This window comes from Ailuropoda melanoleuca, chromosome 1 (genome assembly GCF_002007445.2).
Source record: "Ailuropoda melanoleuca isolate Jingjing chromosome 1, ASM200744v2, whole genome shotgun sequence".
Lineage (NCBI taxonomy): Eukaryota > Metazoa > Chordata > Mammalia > Carnivora > Ursidae > Ailuropoda > Ailuropoda melanoleuca.
This window is the reverse complement of record NC_048218.1, coordinates 62,879,277-62,905,097: the sequence shown is the minus strand read 5'-3', so window position 1 is coordinate 62,905,097 and position 25,821 is coordinate 62,879,277. Positions and strand designations below refer to the sequence as shown.

At 37.5% G+C, this 25,821-nt stretch overlaps 1 protein-coding gene across 1 annotated transcript in view; it reads right to left on the bottom strand.

The window, feature by feature from the left end:
* The window catches only part of GTF2E1 (general transcription factor IIE subunit 1), a 41,032-nt gene that overhangs the window by 6,086 nt on the left and 9,125 nt on the right, over positions 1-25,821 (bottom strand). The window contains exon 3 of the mRNA XM_002925950.4: positions 15,307-15,508. Within this exon, the coding sequence (XP_002925996.1) occupies positions 15,307-15,508 (202 nt within the window). The remainder of the gene's footprint in view (positions 1-15,306; positions 15,509-25,821) is intronic.

The following is a 25,821-nucleotide window of genomic DNA, read 5'->3' as shown; positions in this document are numbered from 1 at the left end:
AATCACAAACAAATGCTATCTAGCAGTCATATACACATGCTTTAGCAATTCTGAGAAACCTCTCTTATAACTCAGGGTATCAGATTTGTATTTAAGTTCCTCAAACACTGAGTCCACTGACGAATATATAAATGAATGAAGTTTCATAATTTAAGACGTTTCAATAAATCTACTTAACGAGAGGGGAGACTAATAAAGGTGACATAATCTACTTAAAGACACTAGCTGGCAAAAATCTCTCTCAGTCACACCTTTCATGAGAGTTCTGTTTAAAAACAAACAAAACACATTATATCTTTTAAAACCTCTCTCATCTAAACCAAGTATTCAGAGTGGTTCTGTGTGCTTTTCTCTTTGTGTGCTGAGAAGCTAAAAAAGTATTCTACAAAACCAGGCCTCAACTTAGAATTAATATTCTCCTCCTGCTATTCACCAAATAAGGTATATCGTTATGCACAATTAACCTCTTTTTTACTGAGTTGTATCTTTCCATTTTTGTACCTGTGCTAACCCTGGTATCTATCCCCAGCCATTATCCACCCTGCAGTAACCATGATCTATTTCTCAGTCTATTTTGTTTTGCTTTTTACCTCTAACACCCATGATCTTCTTGCCTGATCATTCCTTATCTTTCTCTAGTCACTTATGTTTCCTCATCTCTATTAGTTTTCAGTCTTTTAGCTGCTCCCTCTTTTATCTGCTTGTTCCACTTTCAATCCGTTCCCCATTCTTTTTTTTTTTTTTTAAGATTTTATTTATTTGAGAGAGAGAGAAAGCACAAGCCCAAGTAGGGCGCAGAGGTGGAGGGAGAAGCAGGCTCCCCGCTGAGCAGGGAGCCCAATGTGGGACTCGATCCCAGGACCCTGGGATCATGACCTGGGCTGAAGGTAGACATTTAACTGACTGAGCCTCCCAGGCATCCCACCGTTCCCCATTTTTCTGAATGTACCCGATTCTCTGTGTGTCTAAACTCATGCCTTATCTTTCTCTGCCTGTTTCTGATGTGTTCTCTACACCAATTTCTATGCATAACTCTCCCTTGATATCTGTTTAGACAGCTATGCTTTATCCCATGAACTATCTCCATGTTTCATGAATTACCTGCTTACTTAGTGCCTGCTTGTTGTCTTTCTTGATACCTTTTGCTATATTCTTTTAAGTGTCTACTGACTGACTCTCTTGGCCCACTTCTCCTTTACTTCTCTTCCATTTTTCTCTAAATCTCTTCCATGGATCCTAGATGTCTCCTGTGTGGAGTCCTGTCTCATTTGAGCCTAATGAACATTTCTTCATTTGGCTTTATGTCCTGTCCAACTCCTCTCTCTCAGAAACCATTCACCATTTTCCCTTTTCTTTGGTCCTACTTCATCTCTGCTTACTCCACTGCTCTTCATTTCTTCCTGGGCCCACTTATATCTACTTGAGTTTTCCGTCTCACGCTTGGTTGAGGTTTCTCTGATGTACATCTCTGTCCACGTTTCTGACTGGCCCGTTACATCTCTCCCTGAGAATACTGTGTCTGATTATCCTCTGGAGGTAATCATGGGCTTATCCTATCCTTCCTGTTCTCCCTCCAGATATTTACAAACCCACTCCCACTTTTGCTAAGAAAATAAAATAAAAAATAAAAAGTGTTTTTTCCAGTCATCCACTGATCCGTGCCTCTAGTGATACCCAGAGCTGCTTTGTAAAGCATTCTATCCCACAGCCTTTGTACCATGCCAACTCCTGCCTTTAGTGGTACCCAGGGCTGTTTTGTAAATCATTCTGTCCCACAGCCTTTGTACCAGTTATTTATTCTCCCCCATTCTGAGTCTAGGCCTACTAGGCATCTCTCCATACCCCATCCATGGGCACGTTATATTTTAAAAGTCTTACTTTACAGACGCAAATAACTGGTTTCTCTTAACCTTTTCTTTCTTTCTACATTCAACTAATGTTGGTTTTTGCACTATTTTACTATGTCTGTCTCAATTTAATACCTATCTGTTCCTAGTTACTCTCTATCTCCATCTCCGTCTTGTTCCATTGTTGTCTTCTAAAAGGGTGTGTCACTGCCTTCACTAGAATCCGACTCTGCTTGCTTTGGTATAAGTTGGCTTTTTGAATTTTGGTCTCCCCTGAGCATTCACTTTTCTTTCTCTTCTTTTCTCTCTCGACTTGATCTGTGTTTATGTTTCTGTGCTCAATCTATATTCTGACCCTCTCCTTTCTCATGCAGTTTCCCGGACTCCTTTTCATGTCTCTTCTATCCCCAGCCAGCATCCTTATCTTGCTGCATTGCGCCTGTCTGTCCCAAACGTATCTCCATGAGCTAGCCTTATGCCTTTTCTGTCTCTCTTCACCTACTCATGTTTCTCTAGCTCTGACCTGGCCAACTACATCCCTGTCCTTATCTCTCTCTCCTTCATCCAGACTCTTAAATGGTTTCCTCACTCTTTCTGAAGCTACTGTTTCTCTCTATATATAATCTAGAACACACAGTTTTCACCTACACTCTATCGTTACCATTAAGTCTGAAGACTATCTTCTGAAGGTTAGCGAGTATTCAGTGCTTGAGTAGAGAACAACAGTAAAGAAAAAGAACAGGACATTTAAAATAAATGTTAGCATTAAATTACTTTTAACAAGTCTTTGTTTTCAGTACTCCATTATGGAAACTCAAGATTGGTTTTACTCCAGTTTGAAGCAGGAGAGCTTTGACCCCAAGTCAAACAAAAATTTTTTTTAAAGATTTATTTATTTTAGAGGGGGGAGGGCAGAACAGGGGGAGACAAAGAATCCCAAGCAGATTCCCCGCTGAGCACGGAGCCTGACACAGGGCTCAATCCCATGACCCCGAGATTACGACCTGAGCTGAAATCAAGAGCTGGGCACCTAGGTGCCCCCAAACAAATTTTTTAAATCTGGAAGAATTTTTTTAAAAGATACTTTAAACCATGGAGAGTTGAGCGCACAGATTTTATTTCTACCTTTACCATAGTTACAGACAAATCTAAATTCTTAGCAAATGTGACACTAAAGAAAATCAAGATGAGAGACAGGTTCACTCCTTCTGCATATTTAAATTTCTTCTATGGAAAGAATGTACACATTTCTACTTAAAGATGACAAAAGTGACAATGCAGTTTTGAATTTTTTTACATTATTTAAGAAATTTTAGAACTTTCAAGACATATAACTCACTCAGGAGTGAGGGAGGAATATTTCAAAACTAAAATTTTAAAGATCTTTAAGGTGAGTGTTAGGTAAGAGATGACAAAAAAAGGAGAGATTACTGACAAAAAATTCCATTTAAGAAAGACTTTAAATATCACCAGTGGTTGACTTGCTGAAAGGCTGGAACTGTCCATCAGCTCTTAGGTTAAGCCTACTGAGAGTTCTGCAGAGGCAGCCTCTGGTTTCTAATCTAGGGATAAGCTAGAATTTAATTGGTTACAGATCAGTAACCAAAATAACAATGAAGCCACTTATTTTTTTTTTAAATCAATGAATTACTATCATCTCTGAGCTCTCACGTCATTCTACTGATATTTCTCTTCTTAAACCGGGGGCAAGATAGCTATTATAGAACGGTTATGCTCTGAAACAGATCCTACAGTACAGAAAGGCTACATCAATACCACTTCCAGGATGTCATATCCAGGCAGTGGAGTTTGTCAAATGCTTGGTGAGCATTTGGTTACCTCGGCCAGGGTAACACCTTCTAACCTAGTTCCAATGGTCCTTCTCCTGACAATGTAGAAGCAACTATACTTAGTTCTGGCTGGCAGCTCCAGGTACCCCATTCTAGCTCTCTGGCCTGCCTCCATTTCTGCCTTTCTTCCCTAGTGACCAACCTGTCAGCCTTTCCTGATCAGTCTACTTCCTCTATTTCCTGATTCTTCTTCATTCCTAGAGTAACCATTATTCCTAATGAGAAACCAGGTGACTAGATAACAGAGCTACTTGTCTCTGGCATGGAGTGAGCGATAGCTTTATAAATAAAGAACCTGGAATGAGAGGTGAACTGTGGTAGGAGGAGAATATTAGAGGTAGGATGTCAGTGGTGGTGTTGAATGAATGCTATTGTAACGGGGAAGCATCTTCATAAATAGGAAAATAACTATAGTTAGAGGAGGAAACACAAGAATAATTCATAGATAGTATTACATTGTGTAGAGAATAATCAGAGGATGTTGAACCAAATTTCAACATGAAATAACCCACAGGCTTAGAAAATTATATGTTTTTGTAAAATCAATTTCCCTCTTAGGCTTCTATGTCAGAGTTACGGTATTACTTAAGTCAACAGAAAAAGATATAAAAAATAACTTCTTGATAAGAGACCAAATGACCAGTAACAAAAATTTAAGGATATCTGTGATGTGGATGATATTAGCTGCCTACCAATTGTGGTTTCTTTCTTTCTTTGCTTACTGAGCTTATTCAAATACCGATGGCTGTTTGCTCCAAAGGACTCAGGGACCTTCCACAGCACTAAGAGGTAAACCTTCACTAGTCTAAGCAGCAATCATGTGATCTCACTTTCTTTGCCAGATGCTGGTTTAGAAATAAACATATACGGCAATTCTGGCTGGTGAGACATTACAGGATAGAGTAGGATGAAGGTTGTCCTCTGGGGAAGCCTTCTTCAATCTTAAAATAGGACACCAAGAAGAAACAGTCCTCTTTTCTACATTTGGAGATTTTCTTTTACATGTGATGCCTACAAAGACTCAGCCATCTTAGGCTAGCTCCTCTTGTGGTCCCAAGAGGAAAATGAACAGGCTGAGTTCATCAGAGTTTAAACATAGAACAAATCTAGATCCTTGAATATGTAACTGAGCTGTAAAATTAATTCTGAACTGTACTACCTCAGCACTTCTGGTCATACTAGACGGGTTTTTCTTACTGTTTAAGCCACTTCTGGTTTGGTTTTGTGTTATCACGGATAAAGGCATCCTAACTGATCCATGATGCTAGGCTAGAAAATTCTAACAACTTATATAGATATAAAACTTTCTGTACAATTGGATTGTTTTTAACCATCGAAAAGAAACTCAAGTTGCTCAGGACTGCCCAGAACTGGCTTTACAATACTGAGAGTGCTCCTAAAAACCATACAGTTACAACACTAGGTTCTATGGAAGGGTATAAATTTTAAGCCCTCAACGTGGCACTAGAAAAGGGGCAGAGTAGGAGAACACTCCCTGACCCTAATTCACATTTATGTTTTTCAAAAAAGAATATAAACCACTTTCTATGGCACACCAAAACCAAGGTTGCCTTTGTAATTCAAACATTAGGGCACACTAATAAAAATAAGGAGCCACAGTAAAAAGTATTAACCCATATGTAATACCTACTATACTTTACTTTCAAAGAAGTTGCATTGAAAACTAAGGAAGACGAGAAATGTACAGTTAAATGCTTCAAAGGAAAAAAAAAAAGAGCAAATGCTATATTCCTTAAAGAATCTCATCTTTCAGAACTTGGCTAGGAAAATTCAAATATCCCCAAGAGGCACTTCCAATTTAGGATTAGCTAACAATTGGCCGATTTGCAGTGGGTCCAAGCAGAATGAGTACTTGAAGTCGAACTTGACTATATGAAGATTTTTACCCAAGGCCCACACCGTTCTGCATTCAGTACAAACAAATTTCATCACCGGCACAAGTTAATAAGGCAAATGTGGTAAAACTGAGAATCTATGTAACTGTGTCTTTAGTCTCCTGGGTATATTACTTACTCATTCCTGCTCTCCAAAGTATAAGTAGTTAAAACAAGGGCAAGCTTAAAAGTGTTCTTGGTACGAGCACAGGTCTACACTCACCTTTGTTTCAAGGCTGGTATTTCTGTGGGTTCTGGCTCAAGTATTTCATAGGCCAAGTTCACATCCTCTGTTTCCCGAAGCAAAGCATAAATGGGCTCAATTTGTTCATTAAATCTTGCCAAAAGTGTGCGTGCATCTTTTTTGGGCATTGCTGATTCATCTTCTTCCACCTCTGTATGGCAAAAAGTACAGCGGAAAGTTCCTACAGAGAAAACAAGTATCAGGTCAGGCAAGAGAAATTCTCAAGACTAGCTTTTAGCAAAGAGTTAATATCTCTAGCCTCCTCTATCATGTTATTATTAAAACTTTCAAATGCAGAAAACTTGAAAGAATTTTATAGTGAACACTGATGTGCCCACCAATGAGATTCTACAATCAATATTTATCATGTATCTGTCCATCTATCATTTTTAATGCATTTCAAAGTAATTTCACTTCTACCTGCACCACAGCAAAGTTTTTCATCATATTCCTAACATATTTATACTCACTTTAACTTAAAACCAAAATCTTTACAACTTACCACCAAAACCTGTACCCTTCTCCAACTGCCTTGCTTTGTGTACATTACAAATCGGGGCCTGCATTACGAGGAAAGCCAAACAAATACCTAAAGCCAAGTATCTAGGCATCCTGTACACTGTAACAAGGCTACTTTTTCAAACTTACTAACCATTTATATCTAAACAAATTTAATCAATCCATTTCCAAGGTTAAAGTTCAAGGAGCCTTTATTTTTCTTACTTCTATATCCCTCACACTCAACTCGTAACTAAATTGTAGTAATTCCTTAGAAACATCTCAGATTTTTCACTTCTGTCATTTCACTAATCTAGGCCACCATTACTTAGCGTGAAACAGCTGCCTCAATCTGATCTTTGAACCCCTAGTTTCTCCCTCTCCAATCCTAGTTTCCTATGCCACCACTTTTGTCCTCTCATCCCACTGCTCCTAAGCCTGTCTGGTAGCTTAATTTCTTTTTTTCTTTCTTTCTTTTTTTTTTTTTTAAGATTTTATTTATTCATATAACAGAGAGAGAGAGAGACTGCACAGCAGGGAGAGCGTCAGGCAGAGGGAGAGGGAGAAGCAGGCTTTCCGCTGAGCAAGGGGCTCAATCCCAGGGCCCTGAGATGATGACCTGAGCCAAAGGCACTTCTGAGCCACCCAGGCGCCCCCTGGTAGCTGAATTTCTTAAGTCAACAACATCAAATATAAATTTCTCATACTAACACTGTATAATTTGGCCCAAAAATATCATAACCCAACCACAGCCCTTTACCTGTCAAGTAAATTCAAACACTTAAAGATAATATCCTAGATATTAATATTTATTTTATTTGTATAACGCTTTCCATCTATAAAATACTTCCAAGTACACTTTTTGATCCTTATACCAAACCTGTAAAGTGACATCAGAACTGAGGTTCTGAGGAGTTTTGTGACTGGCCCAAAATCACAGAGCCAATAAAAGCAGTTACAGCAGCTATCGTATACCTTGTACTTACTAAGTTATTGCCAACCCTCTGAGGTTGGTATAAATACAGAGGTTCTAAGGGGTTAAGTAAATTGCTTAAGATCATACAACTACAAATTGTGGGTAGGGAACAAGATTCAAACCCAAACTATTTTGCTGAAACTCACACTCTTAAACATTACTTAATAGTCCACACCAGAAGTCCCACTTGGATCTCCAGTTTGGTTCCTATTCCCAGTGCCAGAGATACGCATCCTTTGTTACTAACCCAATTTACCTGAGGGATTAAAAGAGATCATCCATGTACTTAGTGCCTGGCCCACAGTAAGCATGCAAACATTTAGCTTTAAAAAGCTTTATATGTCATTGATACATATAGATGGAGACAACCCTCTAACCCCTCTTTTCCTGGTAAGGAGTAAATAGACCAGGCATCTCTGCTTCAATGTACCACTAGATCCTACTGCTACATTTCAAGTAAAATAAGTTTCACTGCTGCTTCTCACACATAAACAGCAATATCATGCAAATTCCTTGTTCATATACCCTGTCTAAAATACTCTTCGTCCATCTTCCTGCTGCCAAAATGGTACCTGATCTTTTACATCTATTCCAAATAAGCAAGCAAGAAAGAAAAGCAGCCCCTTACAGCAAGGAGGTGGCCCAGCACTCAGAGCTAGGCTGTGATGTTTTTCTGTCAGACAGAATCTCACAAGTCACCAACATCAGATGAGTCTTCTGTGTCCACGATGGGAGGGAGGCAAAACCAAGCCTGTCTGAGTCTGACTGAGTACAAACAAAAGCAAGGTCTCCGTGCAATCACAAAAAAATCCAAGCTGCCATGAGTGATTGCTGCTTCTTTACCAATTACAGTCCTAGTCTCACCCTGTCCTTCTCATCTCCTAGGTAAGATTTATTAAGACACCCAATCATAGAATTATCCCCATTCCTGACAGTACCAATGCAAAGCAAACCACCACCACTTCCCTGAATTCTCCCCAAATTACCTAACAAAAGCCCAAATTCTCTAAGTCTGTTAAGCATGGTCTTCCCAAGACACTTCATGGTTCCCCATGTGGCTTTCCTTGCTACACAAAGCATCAATAAACCCAACTTTGTTTACCCAGAGTTGTGTACCTGATGGTTTTTAACTAATGGACATCAGCATAAAGACTCTAGCTTAACCAACTAGACAAGGATACTATTTACCAAAATAAAGAGGAAGAATAATTTCTTTTTGCTTTGTAGGGAAAGATGAAAAGTTGCTGTAGATATCTAAATCCATATTGCCCACTGGCAATCAAAATGGATATGTTAGAAGCCAATTTGTTATAACCACTTAAAGCTCAAGAATGGGGTTTAGGTAGAAATTCTGACCGGAGAATCAACATAGAGGTAACTAAAGCTATAAAGTAGGTCAGAGTATCCAAAGAGGTAAGAGAGTGAGTAGCACAGGTGGTCAAGATATAAACCCAAGGAAAGAGGGAGCCTTGAAATAAATGGTACAACCAGAAGGACAGGATGCTGTTTCAAGGAGGAAATGTTATGGTGTTAATTTTCAAGGTCAACAAGAATTGAAAACCAGCTTTTACATTTAGTAACAAAGGATAATTAGAAATCCCAGCTAGAGAGGTTTTAGTTGGTATGCTCTCTTATTCTCTAACTATTCCAGGCTGCCTCAGCCTCTTCTCTTCAACAGAAACATAAAGAATATAATTCACACTAAAGTGAAAAAATAAGCCATATAAAGTAAGGTCTAAATCAGCATTCAAATACCTGTTGAATTTAAAAAACCGCACTGATGTGGGACTTAATTTCACTGTTGAAAGATGGTCACTTACAGAGATCATCCATGAAAACTAGAGAATAATGCAGAAAAGTTACCTACTTCAGTAGTTTTCAAAATTATTTTTAAAGGAAAAAAACCCCTTCCTCAAATGAAGAAGTACCTAAGAGATAAACATAAAAGCAAATGCTCTGGTGAGGCACAAAGACAGCTAAAGTCAAATGGTAACACTAAACAAGTGTGGTCATGGTGAGTATTAACGCCGAGCTTCATTTGGCTTTATTTCTGAGTAAAAGGAAAGTAAAAGATTTTAGGAAAGAACGCGAGGCCATCAAAACTACCATTTATAAATATTGATCTGCCTTAGTGGCTTGAGACAGTCTTCCAACAAGCTAGTTCTTCACTGAGTGCTAACATAAAAAATCACTGGTGGAATTTTTAATAATACCCAGGCTCCTCCCCAGAGATGCTGATTCAATAGGTCTGGAATGGGGCTCAGGAATGCAAATTTTGAAAGTTCCACAAGGAATTTTAACACATACTCCCCGTGGAGAGCTGCTGTTAAATAATCAATTTGATAAATATCCCAACTCTTCTTGTAACTGGACCACTCCATACTACTACTACGTAGTGTGCATAGGATGTACTACTTAAGTATGGGAGAAGAAATAAGTTGAAACTCAGAGCTCTATACCATCTTTCCTTTCAAGAGCAAGAAGGCAAAAACCGGAAACAGCAACTAAGCCACATAAAGGAGAACATGCAAACTAGATCTAAGAATGTGGCAGCAGGAAGAAAATGAGTCTACAAAGACTCTTAGGCAAAGCATGACAAGTGATGGGATTAGGAGAAAAAGAGTTCAATAATACATTTGTTTGATCATCTACACTCAGAAACCACAAAAGAACTAAGAAAGCTATTCACAAATATTCCCATGTGTTCATCACAGCCAAGTTTGTACCAACAGTATTATCCAAATCTAACATATGAGGGAATAAAGACTTAGAGTTTTCGGTTTACCAGGTCATAACCTAAAAACAAAAATCACTAAGCTTGGATGCAAATATCAATCTTTCTGACTCAAAAGACTAAATGCACTTCACTATCCTGAATTACATATCCCTTTCCCAACCTATTGTCCCTGCCAGCTACAATTTAGCAAACTTCCCCCATGTATATACATAGGTTCTAATTTCTTAAAATATAAAACAGGAGAGGATTTGTAACAAAGAATTTATTTAACAAACATTAAGTGCCTATCACATACCCAGCATTTACTCAGCTGGATCTTAATGCATCACGTTCACCAGAGGATCAAAATACATCTAGTTGTAGATAACTAATAGGTATTGAAAGTGGGAGAAAAAAGATCTAGAAATAGAATATTTCTATTCTATATTTCTAAAATATCTAGAAATAGATATTTCAAACTATATTTTAGGGTTGTCTTTTCAGTAGTATATGAATGTCCCAATTCTATGACTCAGGACTCTTCTAATGAAAGTAAGTTAACACTCCAAAATGAGAAAGGAAATGGAGACCTAATTGTGGGCATGAGAGAGGGAAGGAGGAAGGACCAAGTGAGAGAGGTGGTTTATACAATTTTAACTTTCTCCCAAAGTAAAAAAATGTAAAAACAAAAATGAACTGAGGGCAGGGGGATGGAGTGGGAAGGGGAGGGAAAGGCTGGGAACAAAAGAAAAAAAAACAGCAAAGTTCAGCAAAATTCAAACGTTTTTCTTTTGCTCAACACAGGAGGAGAAAATTTATTATGCTAGCCAAAGTCTTCCACTTCACTGTTTCCAACATGTAATTCATTTTAGCAAACATCACACTTATTTTAATTATCTGAGTATTCAGTCAAGGAACAGTAAATATAAATAAAACCGAAGTGAAAAAAATGTTTATCTTCATTAGTTTGAAAAAAAGGAAATGTTTTGGAAGTTTATCATAATTGAAGAAAAGGACAGAAGATATAAGTCAACTTCCTAAACAATCAGACATTATTAAAATTATATTTTTTCCCTCTTCACTCCAATACATGCAACGAATAGGTCATCAGCTAATGCCCAGAAATCACTGTCAAAGATTTGCCAAGAGTATTAATTGCAACTGGAATATTATTCAGCCATTTTTCTACAAAAAAAAAAAAAAGTTCAGAATACGCCCAATTGCTTCAGTATGGCACAGGTGCTGCAGTACTGAAGCTAGAGTCATGCTGCAGCACAAACCCTCAAGGCTAGCCAAGGTAACCGAAAAGCAAATGTCTGCTGCCACACGGCCCTCACCCTAGCACAGTGGGATTGATGTCCTAAGTTTGCCACCTTCTAAGTCTAGCCCATCATCTTCTGAGCTGTTTTTGTAGAGCTCACATTCTAGTGGGAATTAGTCAAGGCAAAAAATAACATCAGGTGTTGATAAGCATAATAAGAAAAAGCAGGAAAAGAGGATAAAGGAGTGCAATGGAAAGGGGTATGCTCTATTGCACAGGAAACTCAAGGAAGGCCCCTGGGATAAAGCAAGTGAGAAGAGATTTGAAAGATGTAATGGAGTCAACCAGTCAAGCAGGTATTTGGCAAGAGGACATGGCATGTAAAAAGGCAAGTACAGTGAAGGTATTCCTGGTGCAGGCAAGGCACAAATAAGATGGCCAGTACAACTGTTGTGGAGTGAACACGAGAGAGAGTAATAGAAATAAAGTCTCCAAAATTGGGGGGTTGAGTTGGGGGGCAGATAAAAGCCCTTATAGGTTCTGTTAAGGACTCTGACTTTTCTGAATGACGGGAGAGGCCTTTGGAGGGTTTTGAACGGAGCAGTAATAGAGCCTGATGTGCTTTTTAAGAAGGGTCACTGGCTACTGTGACAAACAGTCCATATGGGCAGCAAGAGTGAAAGCAAGGAGACTAGCTAAGAGAATACTGCAAAATCTAAACAAGAGATAATGGCTAAGATAACTTTTCTGGATAATCCTGTGGGGGGGGGAACTCCCCTCACTCAAAAACTTTCAGGAAAAACAAAACAAAACACAATTAACAGTTTCATGTTAAAACCAAGTAACTAGGACTAGAACTGCTAGGATTTTAGTGAGATAAACAGGAAACTATAAAACTTCAAGACATATCACTAACATATGGGATTAATTTTACCACATTGTATAAATCCAACCACCATCTATACCTTAGGAAGCTTATTTGTACATTGTTTCCCTTCCCACTGAATATTTTATGGGTTATGTATACATGGGGAAAAGGAGTGAACTGGAAGCTTGGGAAAATAAAACTGAAAAAAAACTGTAAATATTATTCTCCATTATGGCACACAGTGCTTCTGAAGATGGCCTAATTAAATAGGGCATATTTTCTACATGAACACTACTATAACCAAGAATTTCAATTCCTAACCAAGGTTTTCAAATTAACCCAAAATGACTAACATCATCCTCTAAAAGCAGTGATAAAACCCTAGCCTAAAATATCAACTATTCCCCAAAACAAAGGGTGCTCTGAAATTAGAGTTGAGAGAAACCATATATGGTATAGAACAGACTGAACTTATCATTTTATACATGCTAAAAAAAAAAAAAAAAGGCCTAGAATGATTACAGGATTCACCCAAGGTGAAAATTACTAACATAACCCAAGACTAGAAGTCAAGACTCTGGAATCCTAATACACCGTCACTTTACTCTCTTATAGCTATTGCTTAAAGAAACAAAAACAAAACTTCTGAAAATGACATGTCCATTGAACACACTGATTATGCAAAAGGACTCAACTGTAATAAGTACCCTAAAAAACCCTGATAATACTCTCAGAATTGACCAAGATTTAATACATAAAGCTGATACAGCAACAACATATTAAGAATCACTTCACTTCCTTAGACTTCAAAAGGGCCTGGGGGCAGTGAGGTGGGGTTGGGGATGTAAGGTAGAACTGGAAGGATAACCACAAAACAACAGTTATTAACACAATGAAAGGCAGTGAGAATGGGGACTAGGTTGAGTGGGAGAGCATAGACCGGAAAAACTAGGTTTGCCATTTTATTTTACATATTTTTCTACTATTTGAGTCCTTAATACATTTACATTAATATACTATGTATTTTTAGCAGAAAGAAAACAAACGTTATTTTGAATCCTCCAAAAGCACTCAACTCCCCCTTAACTAATATGCAGAAGTCACACATTCTTAGGCTGCTCTTTGAAAGCATCATCAAGTCCTTTGTTATAATTTTTATAACTCAAAATATTGAGGGGCATATATATTAAAATGCTAGTCTCAAAAGTCACCTTTTATTCTAATTTCCAAACTATATTGCATAAAACAAATTTCTTCAGTTTAATTGGGCCAGGGGAAATGTATGGAAAAAGGAATTGTTATAAAGTATCAACAGACATGACAAGAACATAGTTATATATATATATCCTATAATTATGTCACTATAATAAAAAGGTACTCGAGAAACTATCCTTTAACAATTCACTGTAGAACACATTAACACTGTAAAATACTCATTTGTTTGCATGCAAAGAAGAAAAAAAGCAGCTTTAATGAATTTTTCAGTTCAGAAGATCTCAAATGTATGTGTGATGTACATAGTAAAACCCCAACCGCAACTTTTCAACGAAATTGGCTTCTGTCTTCCCTTAAATGGATACATCTGGATTTGGTATAATCATACAACATTCACAGACTCTGGAACTCACTATAAAGGGGAAAAAATGTACCATGCCCGGGAGGGAAAACAACAAATTGAAATGCAAATACTAAACCCTGCAATAAATTCTCTAAATTAGGCCTAAATCGAATCCATTTCAACATGCAGTGAGCAGGCAAAAAACCTGTGGCTTTGATATGACTATCTGAAAGACAATAATCAATAGAACATTGTATGCCAGCATCAAACTAAAAAGCAACTCTTCACAAATTAGTTTCTCTGTAATCAGCACCAAAATACAAAAAGGATACAACACAAAAAAACTTTATTTAAAAAAAGGCCCTCAGGGTGCCTGGGTGACTCAGTAAGCGTCTGCCTTCCGCTCAGTTCATGATCCCAGGGTCCTGGGATTGAGCCCCGCATCAGGCTCTCTGCTCAGCGGGAAGCCTGCTTCTCCCTCTCCCACTACCCCTGCTTGTGTTCCCTTTCTTGCTGTGTCTTTCTCTGTCAAATAAATACAATCTTTAAAAAATAAAAAAAAATAAAAATAAACCAAAAAAGGCCCTCAAATCCTCAAGATCAAAGCAACAAAATGTTTTAAAACATCAGACCTAAAGGTTTTAGAGAGGTGGGAAGGGTAAAAGAGGGAAGGCACTCATCCCTTACTATCTTTCCATAACTTTTTTATTTTTAAATTTATTCTAATAATCACCTCCACCCACCCACCCAAAACATATCCACACCTCTGAGCTTTCCAGTATGATTTTCTAATGAACCCATCCCGGGCAAGATTTCAAATCAGCAAATGAGCAAAATAATCCTAGAAAGACTTTTGTGTGTGTGGTTGTGTTGTTAGCATTTCATACTGCTTATGAGACATCTCCTGTCCTAAGTAGAAAGAGATGAAGACAGGAAAAAGTAGCCTGATGTATGAATGTAAATATTATTAACAAGTCTTTAAGAATCTCACAAACACNCAAAAAAGAATATAAACCACTTTCTATGGCACACCAAAACCAAGGTTGCCTTTGTAATTCAAACATTAGGGCACACTAATAAAAATAAGGAGCCACAGTAAAAAGTATTAACCCATATGTAATACCTACTATACTTTACTTTCAAAGAAGTTGCATTGAAAACTAAGGAAGACGAGAAATGTACAGTTAAATGCTTCAAAGGAAAAAAAAAAGAGCAAATGCTATATTCCTTAAAGAATCTCATCTTTCAGAACTTGGCTAGGAAAATTCAAATATCCCCAAGAGGCACTTCCAATTTAGGATTAGCTAACAATTGGCCGATTTGCAGTGGGTCCAAGCAGAATGAGTACTTGAAGTCGAACTTGACTATATGAAGATTTTTACCCAAGGCCCACACCGTTCTGCATTCAGTACAAACAAATTTCATCACCGGCACAAGTTAATAAGGCAAATGTGGTAAAACTGAGAATCTATGTAACTGTGTCTTTAGTCTCCTGGGTATATTACTTACTCATTCCTGCTCTCCAAAGTATAAGTAGTTAAAACAAGGGCAAGCTTAAAAGTGTTCTTGGTACAAGCACAGGTCTACACTCACCTTTGTTTCAAGGCTGGTATTTCTGTGGGTTCTGGCTCAAGTATTTCATAGGCCAAGTTCACATCCTCTGTTTCCCGAAGCAAAGCATAAATGGGCTCAATTTGTTCATTAAATCTTGCCAAAAGTGTGCGTGCATCTTTTTTGGGCATTGCTGATTCATCTTCTTCCACCTCTGTATGGCAAAAAGTACAGCGGAAAGTTCCTACAGAGAAAACAAGTATCAGGTCAGGCAAGAGAAATTCTCAAGACTAGCTTTTAGCAAAGAGTTAATATCTCTAGCCTCCTCTATCATGTTATTATTAAAACTTTCAAATGCAGAAAACTTGAAAGAATTTTATAGTGAACACTGATGTGCCCACCAATGAGATTCTACAATCAATATTTATCATGTATCTGTCCATCTATCATTTTTAATGCATTTCAAAGTAATTTCACTTCTACCTGCACCACAGCAAAGTTTTTCATCATATTCCTAACATATTTATACTCACTTTAACTTAAAACCAAAATCTTTACAACTTACCACCAAAACCTGTACCCTTCTCCAACTGCCTTGCTTTGTGTACATTACAAATCGGGGCCTGCATTACGAGGAAAGCCAAACAAATACCTAAAGCCAAGTATCTAGGCATCCTGTACACTGTAACAAGGCTACTTTTTCAAACTTACTAACCATTTATATCTAAACAAATTTAATCAATCCATTTCCAAGGTTAAAGTTCAAGGAGCCTTTATTTTTCTTACTTCTATATCCCTCACACTCAACTCGTAACTAAATTGTAGTAATTCCTTAGAAACATCTCAGATTTTTCACTTCTGTCATTTCACTAATCTAGGCCACCATTACTTAGCGTGAAACAGCTGCCTCAATCTGATCTTTGAACCCCTAGTTTCTCCCTCTCCAATCCTAGTTTCCTATGCCACCACTTTTGTCCTCTCATCCCACTGCTCCTAAGCCTGTCTGGTAGCTTAATTTCTTTTTTTCTTTCTTTCTTTTTTTTTTTTTTAAGATTTTATTTATTCATATAACAGAGAGAGAGAGAGACTGCACAGCAGGGAGAGCGTCAGGCAGAGGGAGAGGGAGAAGCAGGCTTTCCGCTGAGCAAGGGGCTCAATCCCAGGGCCCTGAGATGATGACCTGAGCCAAAGGCACTTCTGAGCCACCCAGGCGCCCCCTGGTAGCTGAATTTCTTAAGTCAACAACATCAAATATAAATTTCTCATACTAACACTGTATAATTTGGCCCAAAAATATCATAACCCAACCACAGCCCTTTACCTGTCAAGTAAATTCAAACACTTAAAGATAATATCCTAGATATTAATATTTATTTTATTTGTATAACGCTTTCCATCTATAAAATACTTCCAAGTACACTTTTTGATCCTTATACCAAACCTGTAAAGTGACATCAGAACTGAGGTTCTGAGGAGTTTTGTGACTGGCCCAAAGTCACAGAGCCAATAAAAGCAGTTACAGCAGCTATCGTATACCTTGTACTTACTAAGTTATTGCCAACCCTCTGAGGTTGGTATAAATACAGAGGTTCTAAGGGGTTAAGTAAATTGCTTAAGATCATACAACTACAAATTGTGGGTAGGGAACAAGATTCAAACCCAAACTATTTTGCTGAAACTCACACTCTTAAACATTACTTAATAGTCCACACCAGAAGTCCCACTTGGATCTCCAGTTTGGTTCCTATTCCCAGTGCCAGAGATACGCATCCTTTGTTACTAACCCAATTTACCTGAGGGATTAAAAGAGATCATCCATGTACTTAGTGCCTGGCCCACAGTAAGCATGCAAACATTTAGCTTTAAAAAGCTTTATATGTCATTGATACATATAGATGGAGACAACCCTCTAACCCCTCTTTTCCTGGTAAGGAGTAAATAGACCAGGCATCTCTGCTTCAATGTACCACTAGATCCTACTGCTACATTTCAAGTAAAATAAGTTTCACTGCTGCTTCTCACACATAAACAGCAATATCATGCAAATTCCTTGTTCATATACCCTGTCTAAAATACTCTTCGTCCATCTTCCTGCTGCCAAAATGGTACCTGATCTTTTACATCTATTCCAAATAAGCAAGCAAGAAAGAAAAGCAGCCCCTTACAGCAAGGAGGTGGCCCAGCACTCAGAGCTAGGCTGTGATGTTTTTCTGTCAGACAGAATCTCACAAGTCACCAACATCAGATGAGTCTTCTGTGTCCACGATGGGAGGGAGGCAAAACCAAGCCTGTCTGAGTCTGACTGAGTACAAACAAAAGCAAGGTCTCCGTGCAATCACAAAAAAATCCAAGCTGCCATGAGTGATTGCTGCTTCTTTACCAATTACAGTCCTAGTCTCACCCTGTCCTTCTCATCTCCTAGGTAAGATTTATTAAGACACCCAATCATAGAATTATCCCCATTCCTGACAGTACCAATGCAAAGCAAACCACCACCACTTCCCTGAATTCTCCCCAAATTACCTAACAAAAGCCCAAATTCTCTAAGTCTGTTAAGCATGGTCTTCCCAAGACACTTCATGGTTCCCCATGTGGCTTTCCTTGCTACACAAAGCATCAATAAACCCAACTTTGTTTACCCAGAGTTGTGTACCTGATGGTTTTTAACTAATGGACATCAGCATAAAGACTCTAGCTTAACCAACTAGACAAGGATACTATTTACCAAAATAAAGAGGAAGAATAATTTCTTTTTGCTTTGTAGGGAAAGATGAAAAGTTGCTGTAGATATCTAAATCCATATTGCCCACTGGCAATCAAAATGGATATGTTAGAAGCCAATTTGTTATAACCACTTAAAGCTCAAGAATGGGGTTTAGGTAGAAATTCTGACCGGAGAATCAACATAGAGGTAACTAAAGCTATAAAGTAGGTCAGAGTATCCAAAGAGGTAAGAGAGTGAGTAGCACAGGTGGTCAAGATATAAACCCAAGGAAAGAGGGAGCCTTGAAATAAATGGTACAACCAGAAGGACAGGATGCTGTTTCAAGGAGGAAATGTTATGGTGTTAATTTTCAAGGTCAACAAGAATTGAAAACCAGCTTTTACATTTAGTAACAAAGGATAATTAGAAATCCCAGCTAGAGAGGTTTTAGTTGGTATGCTCTCTTATTCTCTAACTATTCCAGGCTGCCTCAGCCTCTTCTCTTCAACAGAAACATAAAGAATATAATTCACACTAAAGTGAAAAAATAAGCCATATAAAGTAAGGTCTAAATCAGCATTCAAATACCTGTTGAATTTAAAAAACCGCACTGATGTGGGACTTAATTTCACTGTTGAAAGATGGTCACTTACAGAGATCATCCATGAAAACTAGAGAATAATGCAGAAAAGTTACCTACTTCAGTAGTTTTCAAAATTATTTTTAAAGGAAAAAAACCCCTTCCTCAAATGAAGAAGTACCTAAGAGATAAACATAAAAGCAAATGCTCTGGTGAGGCACAAAGACAGCTAAAGTCAAATGGTAACACTAAACAAGTGTGGTCATGGTGAGTATTAACGCCGAGCTTCATTTGGCTTTATTTCTGAGTAAAAGGAAAGTAAAAGATTTTAGGAAAGAACGCGAGGCCATCAAAACTACCATTTATAAATATTGATCTGCCTTAGTGGCTTGAGACAGTCTTCCAACAAGCTAGTTCTTCACTGAGTGCTAACATAAAAAATCACTGGTGGAATTTTTAATAATACCCAGGCTCCTGCCCAGAGATGCTGATTCAATAGGTCTGGAATGGGGCTCAGGAATGCAAATTTTGAAAGTTCCACAAGGAATTTTAACACATACTCCCGGTGGAGAGCTGCTGTTAAATAATCAATTTGATAAATATCCCAACTCTTCTTGTAACTGGACCACTCCATACTACTACTACGTAGTGTGCATAGGATGTACTACTTAAGTATGGGAGAAGAAATAAGTTGAAACTCAGAGCTCTATACCATCTTTCCTTTCAAGAGCAAGAAGGCAAAAACCGGAAACAGCAACTAAGCCACATAAAGGAGAACATGCAAACTAGATCTAAGAATGTGGCAGCAGGAAGAAAATGAGTCTACAAAGACTCTTAGGCAAAGCATGACAAGTGATGGGATTAGGAGAAAAAGAGTTCAATAATACATTTGTTTGATCATCTACACTCAGAAACCACAAAAGAACTAAGAAAGCTATTCACAAATATTCCCATGTGTTCATCACAGCCAAGTTTGTACCAACAGTATTATCCAAATCTAACATATGAGGGAATAAAGACTTAGAGTTTTCGGTTTACCAGGTCATAACCTAAAAACAAAAATCACTAAGCTTGGATGCAAATATCAATCTTTCTGACTCAAAAGACTAAATGCACTTCACTATCCTGAATTACATATCCCTTTCCCAACCTATTGTCCCTGCCAGCTACAATTTAGCAAACTTCCCCCATGTATATACATAGGTTCTAATTTCTTAAAATATAAAACAGGAGAGGATTTGTAACAAAGAATTTATTTAACAAACATTAAGTGCCTATCACATACCCAGCATTTACTCAGCTGGATCTTAATGCATCACGTTCACCAGAGGATCAAAATACATCTAGTTGTAGATAACTAATAGGTATTGAAAGTGGGAGAAAAAAGATCTAGAAATAGAATATTTCTATTCTATATTTCTAAAATATCTAGAAATAGATATTTCAAACTATATTTTAGGGTTGTCTTTTCAGTAGTATATGAATGTCCCAATTCTATGACTCAGGACTCTTCTAATGAAAGTAAGTTAACACTCCAAAATGAGAAAGGAAATGGAGACCTAATTGTGGGCATGAGAGAGGGAAGGAGGAAGGACCAAGTGAGAGAGGTTTTATACAATTTTAACTTTCTCCCAAAGTAAAAAAATGTAAAAACAAAAATGAACTGAGGGCAGGGGGATGGAGTGGGAAGGGGAGGGAAAGGCTGGGAACAAAAGAAAAAAAAACAGCAAAGTTCAGCAAAATTCAAACGTTTTTCTTTTGCTCAACACAGGAGGAGAAAATTTATTATGCTAGCCAAAGTCTTCCACTTCACTGTTTCCAACATGTAATTCATTTTAGCAAACATCACACTTATTTTAATTATCTGAGTATTCAGTCAAGGAACAGTAAATATAAATAAAACCGAAGTGAAAAAAATGTTTATCTTCATTAGTTTGAAAAAAAGGAAATGTTTTGGAAGTTTATCATAATTGAAGAAAAGGACAGAAGATATAAGTCAACTTCCTAAACAATCAGACATTATTAAAATTATATTTTTTCCCTCTTCACTCCAATACATGCAACGAATAGGTCATCAGCTAATGCCCAGAAATCACTGTCAAAGATTTGCCAAGAGTATTAATTGCAACTGGAATATTATTCAGCCATTTTTCTACAAAAAAAAAAAAAATTCAGAATACGCCCAATTGCTTCAGTATGGCACAGGTGCTGCAGTACTGAAGCTAGAGTCATGCTGCAGCACAAACCCTCAAGGCTAGCCAAGGTAACCGAAAAGCAAATGTCTGCTGCCACACGGCCCTCACCCTAGCACAGTGGGATTGATGTCCTAAGTTTGCCACCTTCTAAGTCTAGCCCATCATCTTCTGAGCTGTTTTTGTAGAGCTCACATTCTAGTGGGAATTAGTCAAGGCAAAAAATAACATCAGGTGTTGATAAGCATAATAAGAAAAAGCAGGAAAAGAGGATAAAGGAGTGCAATGGAAAGGGGTATGCTCTATTGCACAGGAAACTCAAGGAAGGCCCCTGGGATAAAGCAAGTGAGAAGAGATTTGAAAGATGTAATGGAGTCAACCAGTCAAGCAGGTATTTGGCAAGAGGACATGGCATGTAAAAAGGCAAGTACAGTGAAGGTATTCCTGGTGCAGGCAAGGCACAAATAAGATGGCCAGTACAACTGTTGTGGAGTGAACACGAGAGAGAGTAATAGAAATAAAGTCTCCAAAATTGGGGGGTTGAGTTGGGGGGCAGATAAAAGCCCTTATAGGTTCTGTTAAGGACTCTGACTTTTCTGAATGACGGGAGAGGCCTTTGGAGGGTTTTGAACGGAGCAGTAATAGAGCCTGATGTGCTTTTTAAGAAGGGTCACTGGCTACTGTGACAAACAGTCCATATGGGCAGCAAGAGTGAAAGCAAGGAGACTAGCTAAGAGAATACTGCAAAATCTAAACAAGAGATAATGGCTAAGATAACTTTTCTGGATAATCCTGTGGGGGGGGGAACTCCCCTCACTCAAAAACTTTCAGGAAAAACAAAACAAAACACAATTAACAGTTTCATGTTAAAACCAAGTAACTAGGACTAGAACTGCTAGGATTTTAGTGAGATAAACAGGAAACTATAAAACTTCAAGACATATCACTAACATATGGGATTAATTTTACCACATTGTATAAATCCAACCACCATCTATACCTTAGGAAGCTTATTTGTACATTGTTTCCCTTCCCACTGAATATTTTATGGGTTATGTATACATGGGGAAAAGGAGTGAACTGGAAGCTTGGGAAAATAAAACTGAAAAAAAACTGTAAATATTATTCTCCATTATGGCACACAGTGCTTCTGAAGATGGCCTAATTAAATAGGGCATATTTTCTACATGAACACTACTATAACCAAGAATTTCAATTCCTAACCAAGGTTTTCAAATTAACCCAAAATGACTAACATCATCCTCTAAAAGCAGTGATAAAACCCTAGCCTAAAATATCAACTATTCCCCAAAACAAAGGGTGCTCTGAAATTAGAGTTGAGAGAAACCATATATGGTATAGAACAGACTGAACTTATCATTTTATACATGCTAAAAAAAAAAAAAAAGGCCTAGAATGATTACAGGATTCACCGAAGGTGAAAATTACTAACATAACCCAAGACTAGAAGTCAAGACTCTGGAATCCTAATACACCGTCACTTTACTCTCTTATAGCTATTGCTTAAAGAAACAAAAACAAAACTTCTGAAAATGACATGTCCATTGAACACACTGATTATGCAAAAGGACTCAACTGTAATAAGTACCCTAAAAAACCCTGATAATACTCTCAGAATTGACCAAGATTTAATACATAAAGCTGATACAGCAACAACATATTAAGAATCACTTCACTTCCTTAGACTTCAAAAGGGCCTGGGGGCAGTGAGGTGGGGTTGGGGATGTAAGGTAGAACTGGAAGGATAACCACAAAACAACAGTTATTAACACAATGAAAGGCAGTGAGAATGGGGACTAGGTTGAGTGGGAGAGCATAGACCGGAAAAACTAGGTTTGCCATTTTATTTTACATATTTTTCTACTATTTGAGTCCTTAATACATTTACATTAATATACTATGTATTTTTAGCAGAAAGAAAACAAACGTTATTTTGAATCCTCCAAAAGCACTCAACTCCCCCTTAACTAATATGCAGAAGTCACACATTCTTAGGCTGCTCTTTGAAAGCATCATCAAGTCCTTTGTTATAATTTTTATAACTCAAAATATTGAGGGGCATATATATTAAAATGCTAGTCTCAAAAGTCACCTTTTATTCTAATTTCCAAACTATATTGCATAAAACAAATTTCTTCAGTTTAATTGGGCCAGGGGAAATGTATGGAAAAAGGAATTGTTATAAAGTATCAACAGACATGACAAGAACATAGTTATATATATATATATCCTATAATTATGTCACTATAATAAAAAGGTACTCGAGAAACTATCCTTTAACAATTCACTGTAGAACACATTAACACTGTAAAATACTCATTTGTTTGCATGCAAAGAAGAAAAAAAGCAGCTTTAATGAATTTTTCAGTTCAGAAGATCTCAAATGTATGTGTGATGTACATAGTAAAACCCCAACCGCAACTTTTCAACGAAATTGGCTTCTGTCTTCCCTTAAATGGATACATCTGGATTTGGTATAATCATACAACATTCACAGACTCTGGAACTCACTATAAAGGGGAAAAAATGTACCATGCCCGGGAGGGAAAACAACAAATTGAAATGCAAATACTAAACCCTGCAATAAATTCTCTAAATTAGGCCTAAATCGAATCCATTTCAACATGCAGTGAGCAGGCAAAAAACCTGTGGCTTTGATATGACTATCTGAAAGACAATAATCAATAGAACATTGTATGCCAGCATCAAACTAAAAAGCAACTCTTCACAAATTAGTTTCTCTGTAATCAGCACCAAAATACAAAAAGGATACAACACAAAAAAACTTTATTTAAAAAAAGGCCCTCAGGGTGCCTGGGTGACTCAGTAAGCGTCTGCCTTCCGCTCAGTTCATGATCCCAGGGTCCTGGGATTGAGCCCCGCATCAGGCTCTCTGCTCAGCGGGAAGCCTGCTTCTCCCTCTCCCACTACCCCTGCTTGTGTTCCCTTTCTTGCTGTGTCTTTCTCTGTCAAATAAATACAATCTTTAAAAAATAAAAATAAATAAAAATAAACCAAAAAAGGCCCTCAAATCCTCAAGATCAAAGCAACAAAATGTTTTAAAACATCAGACCTAAAGGTTTTAGAGAGGTGGGAAGGGTAAAAGAGGGAAGGCACTCATCCCTTACTATCTTTCCATAACTTTTTTATTTTTAAATTTATTCTAATAATCACCTCCACCCACCCACCCAAAACATATCCACACCTCTGAGCTTTCCAGTATGATTTTCTAATGAACCCATCCCGGGCAAGATTTCAAATCAGCAAATGAGCAAAATAATCCTAGAAAGACTTTTGTGTGTGTGGTTGTGTTGTTAGCATTTCATACTGCTTATGAGACATCTCCTGTCCTAAGTAGAAAGAGATGAAGACAGGAAAAAGTAGCCTGATGTATGAATGTAAATATTATTAACAAGTCTTTAAGAATCTCACAAACACTGGACCCTAACAGTTTAAAAATATTAGGTTAAGGCAATTGAGGAATTTTCATGATATGGGGATCAAGAAACTAATCTGCTTATAAACCAAAAAGCTTCACCAACCAGTCACAAGGCAAGAAAAGACTCATATGATTTAACCCCAAATTTATACATGAATATCCCAAGTAGATAAGGAGTTTACTGGAATATTCCAAGCAACTCAGAACTAACCAGCTGAATTATAACATTGTGGCTATTTTTAAGAATTATTTATTAGACACTTACTTTCTTTTGCAGTTAGTTATTAAAGACTTCTTTTATACTAATCCTAAAACCTGTCTCTAAGTCTTTTCCATTGAGCCAAACAAAACAAGCTGAATATTCTTTCCTAATATTCAATCAAAAACATCCTAGAAATCTATCAAGCCCTAAATTTATTACTTTGTAGGATCCTCCAAACCCTAGAGCAAAACACAGGCATGTGTAAGTGTACCCAGCCAGACATCATTTGATGAGTTGAACTAGATAAAATAATCTCTAAGTTCCTATTTCTAAAATCTTATTAAATATATAGTTATAAGATTCTTTTTTTAAAATTTAACTTATTTAAAAGTTTATTTAAAATGGGATTTTCGGGGATGCCTGGGTGGCTCAGTCGGTTAAGCATCTGCCTTCAGCTCAGGTCATGATCCCAGGGTCCTGGAATTGAGTCCCACGTCAGCCTCCCTGTTCTGTGGGGAGTCTGCTTCTCCCTCTCCCTCTGCCTGATGCTCCCCTGTTTGTGTGCTCTCTCTCTAATAAATAAGTAAAATCATAAAATAAAATTAAATTAAAATAAAATAAAATAAAATAAAATAAAATAGGATTCTTGGGTTTCTAGGTAAGTTCAGTAATAGTGACACCCAAACTATTTCTAATTCAAATACCTAACAATTTATCTCCTCCACAGCCCTGGATAAAACTACAGTGTCTTTTCTTTTTTTTTTTAAAGATTTTATTTATTTATGTGACACAGAGACAGCCAGCGAAAGAGGGAACACAGCAGGGGGAGTGGGAGAGGAAGAAGCAGGCTCCCAGCGGAGGAGCCCAATTTGGGACTCGATCCCAGAACACCGGGATCACACCCTGAGCCAAGGCAGACGCTTAACGACTGCGCTACCCAGGCGCCCCCAAACTACAGTGTCTTATATGCCTTTAAAGAAGTATAAAACTAAAAAAAAAATAAATAAATAAAAAGCATAAAACTATATTCTTTCACCCACTATTCCCATTGCTGAAAATTCTTAAGGAAAAACTTAAGCAGGAATAAAATGCTATATAAACAAAACTGTTCAAAGCATCCTATCTATCCCAACAAAATATAGATAAAATGAAAGTGCCCACAAGGGGTGGAAAGGAAAACTAGGGGAAATCACAGTTATTAAAACATTTTTTGAACACTGGATAAAAGCAGGAGAGTTTGGTACATTAAGGAACCAAGAGATCACAAACTATTTTTGGCTATGATTGTAATTACAGGTAATATGCAAAAGGACAGTGGTTCTATGGGTAATTTTTTTCCTCTCTTCAAAATTTTCTCTGGCATTATGACTGCATAATTTTAAAATTAAAAATGAAAAATATAAAGCTATTTCCATATCA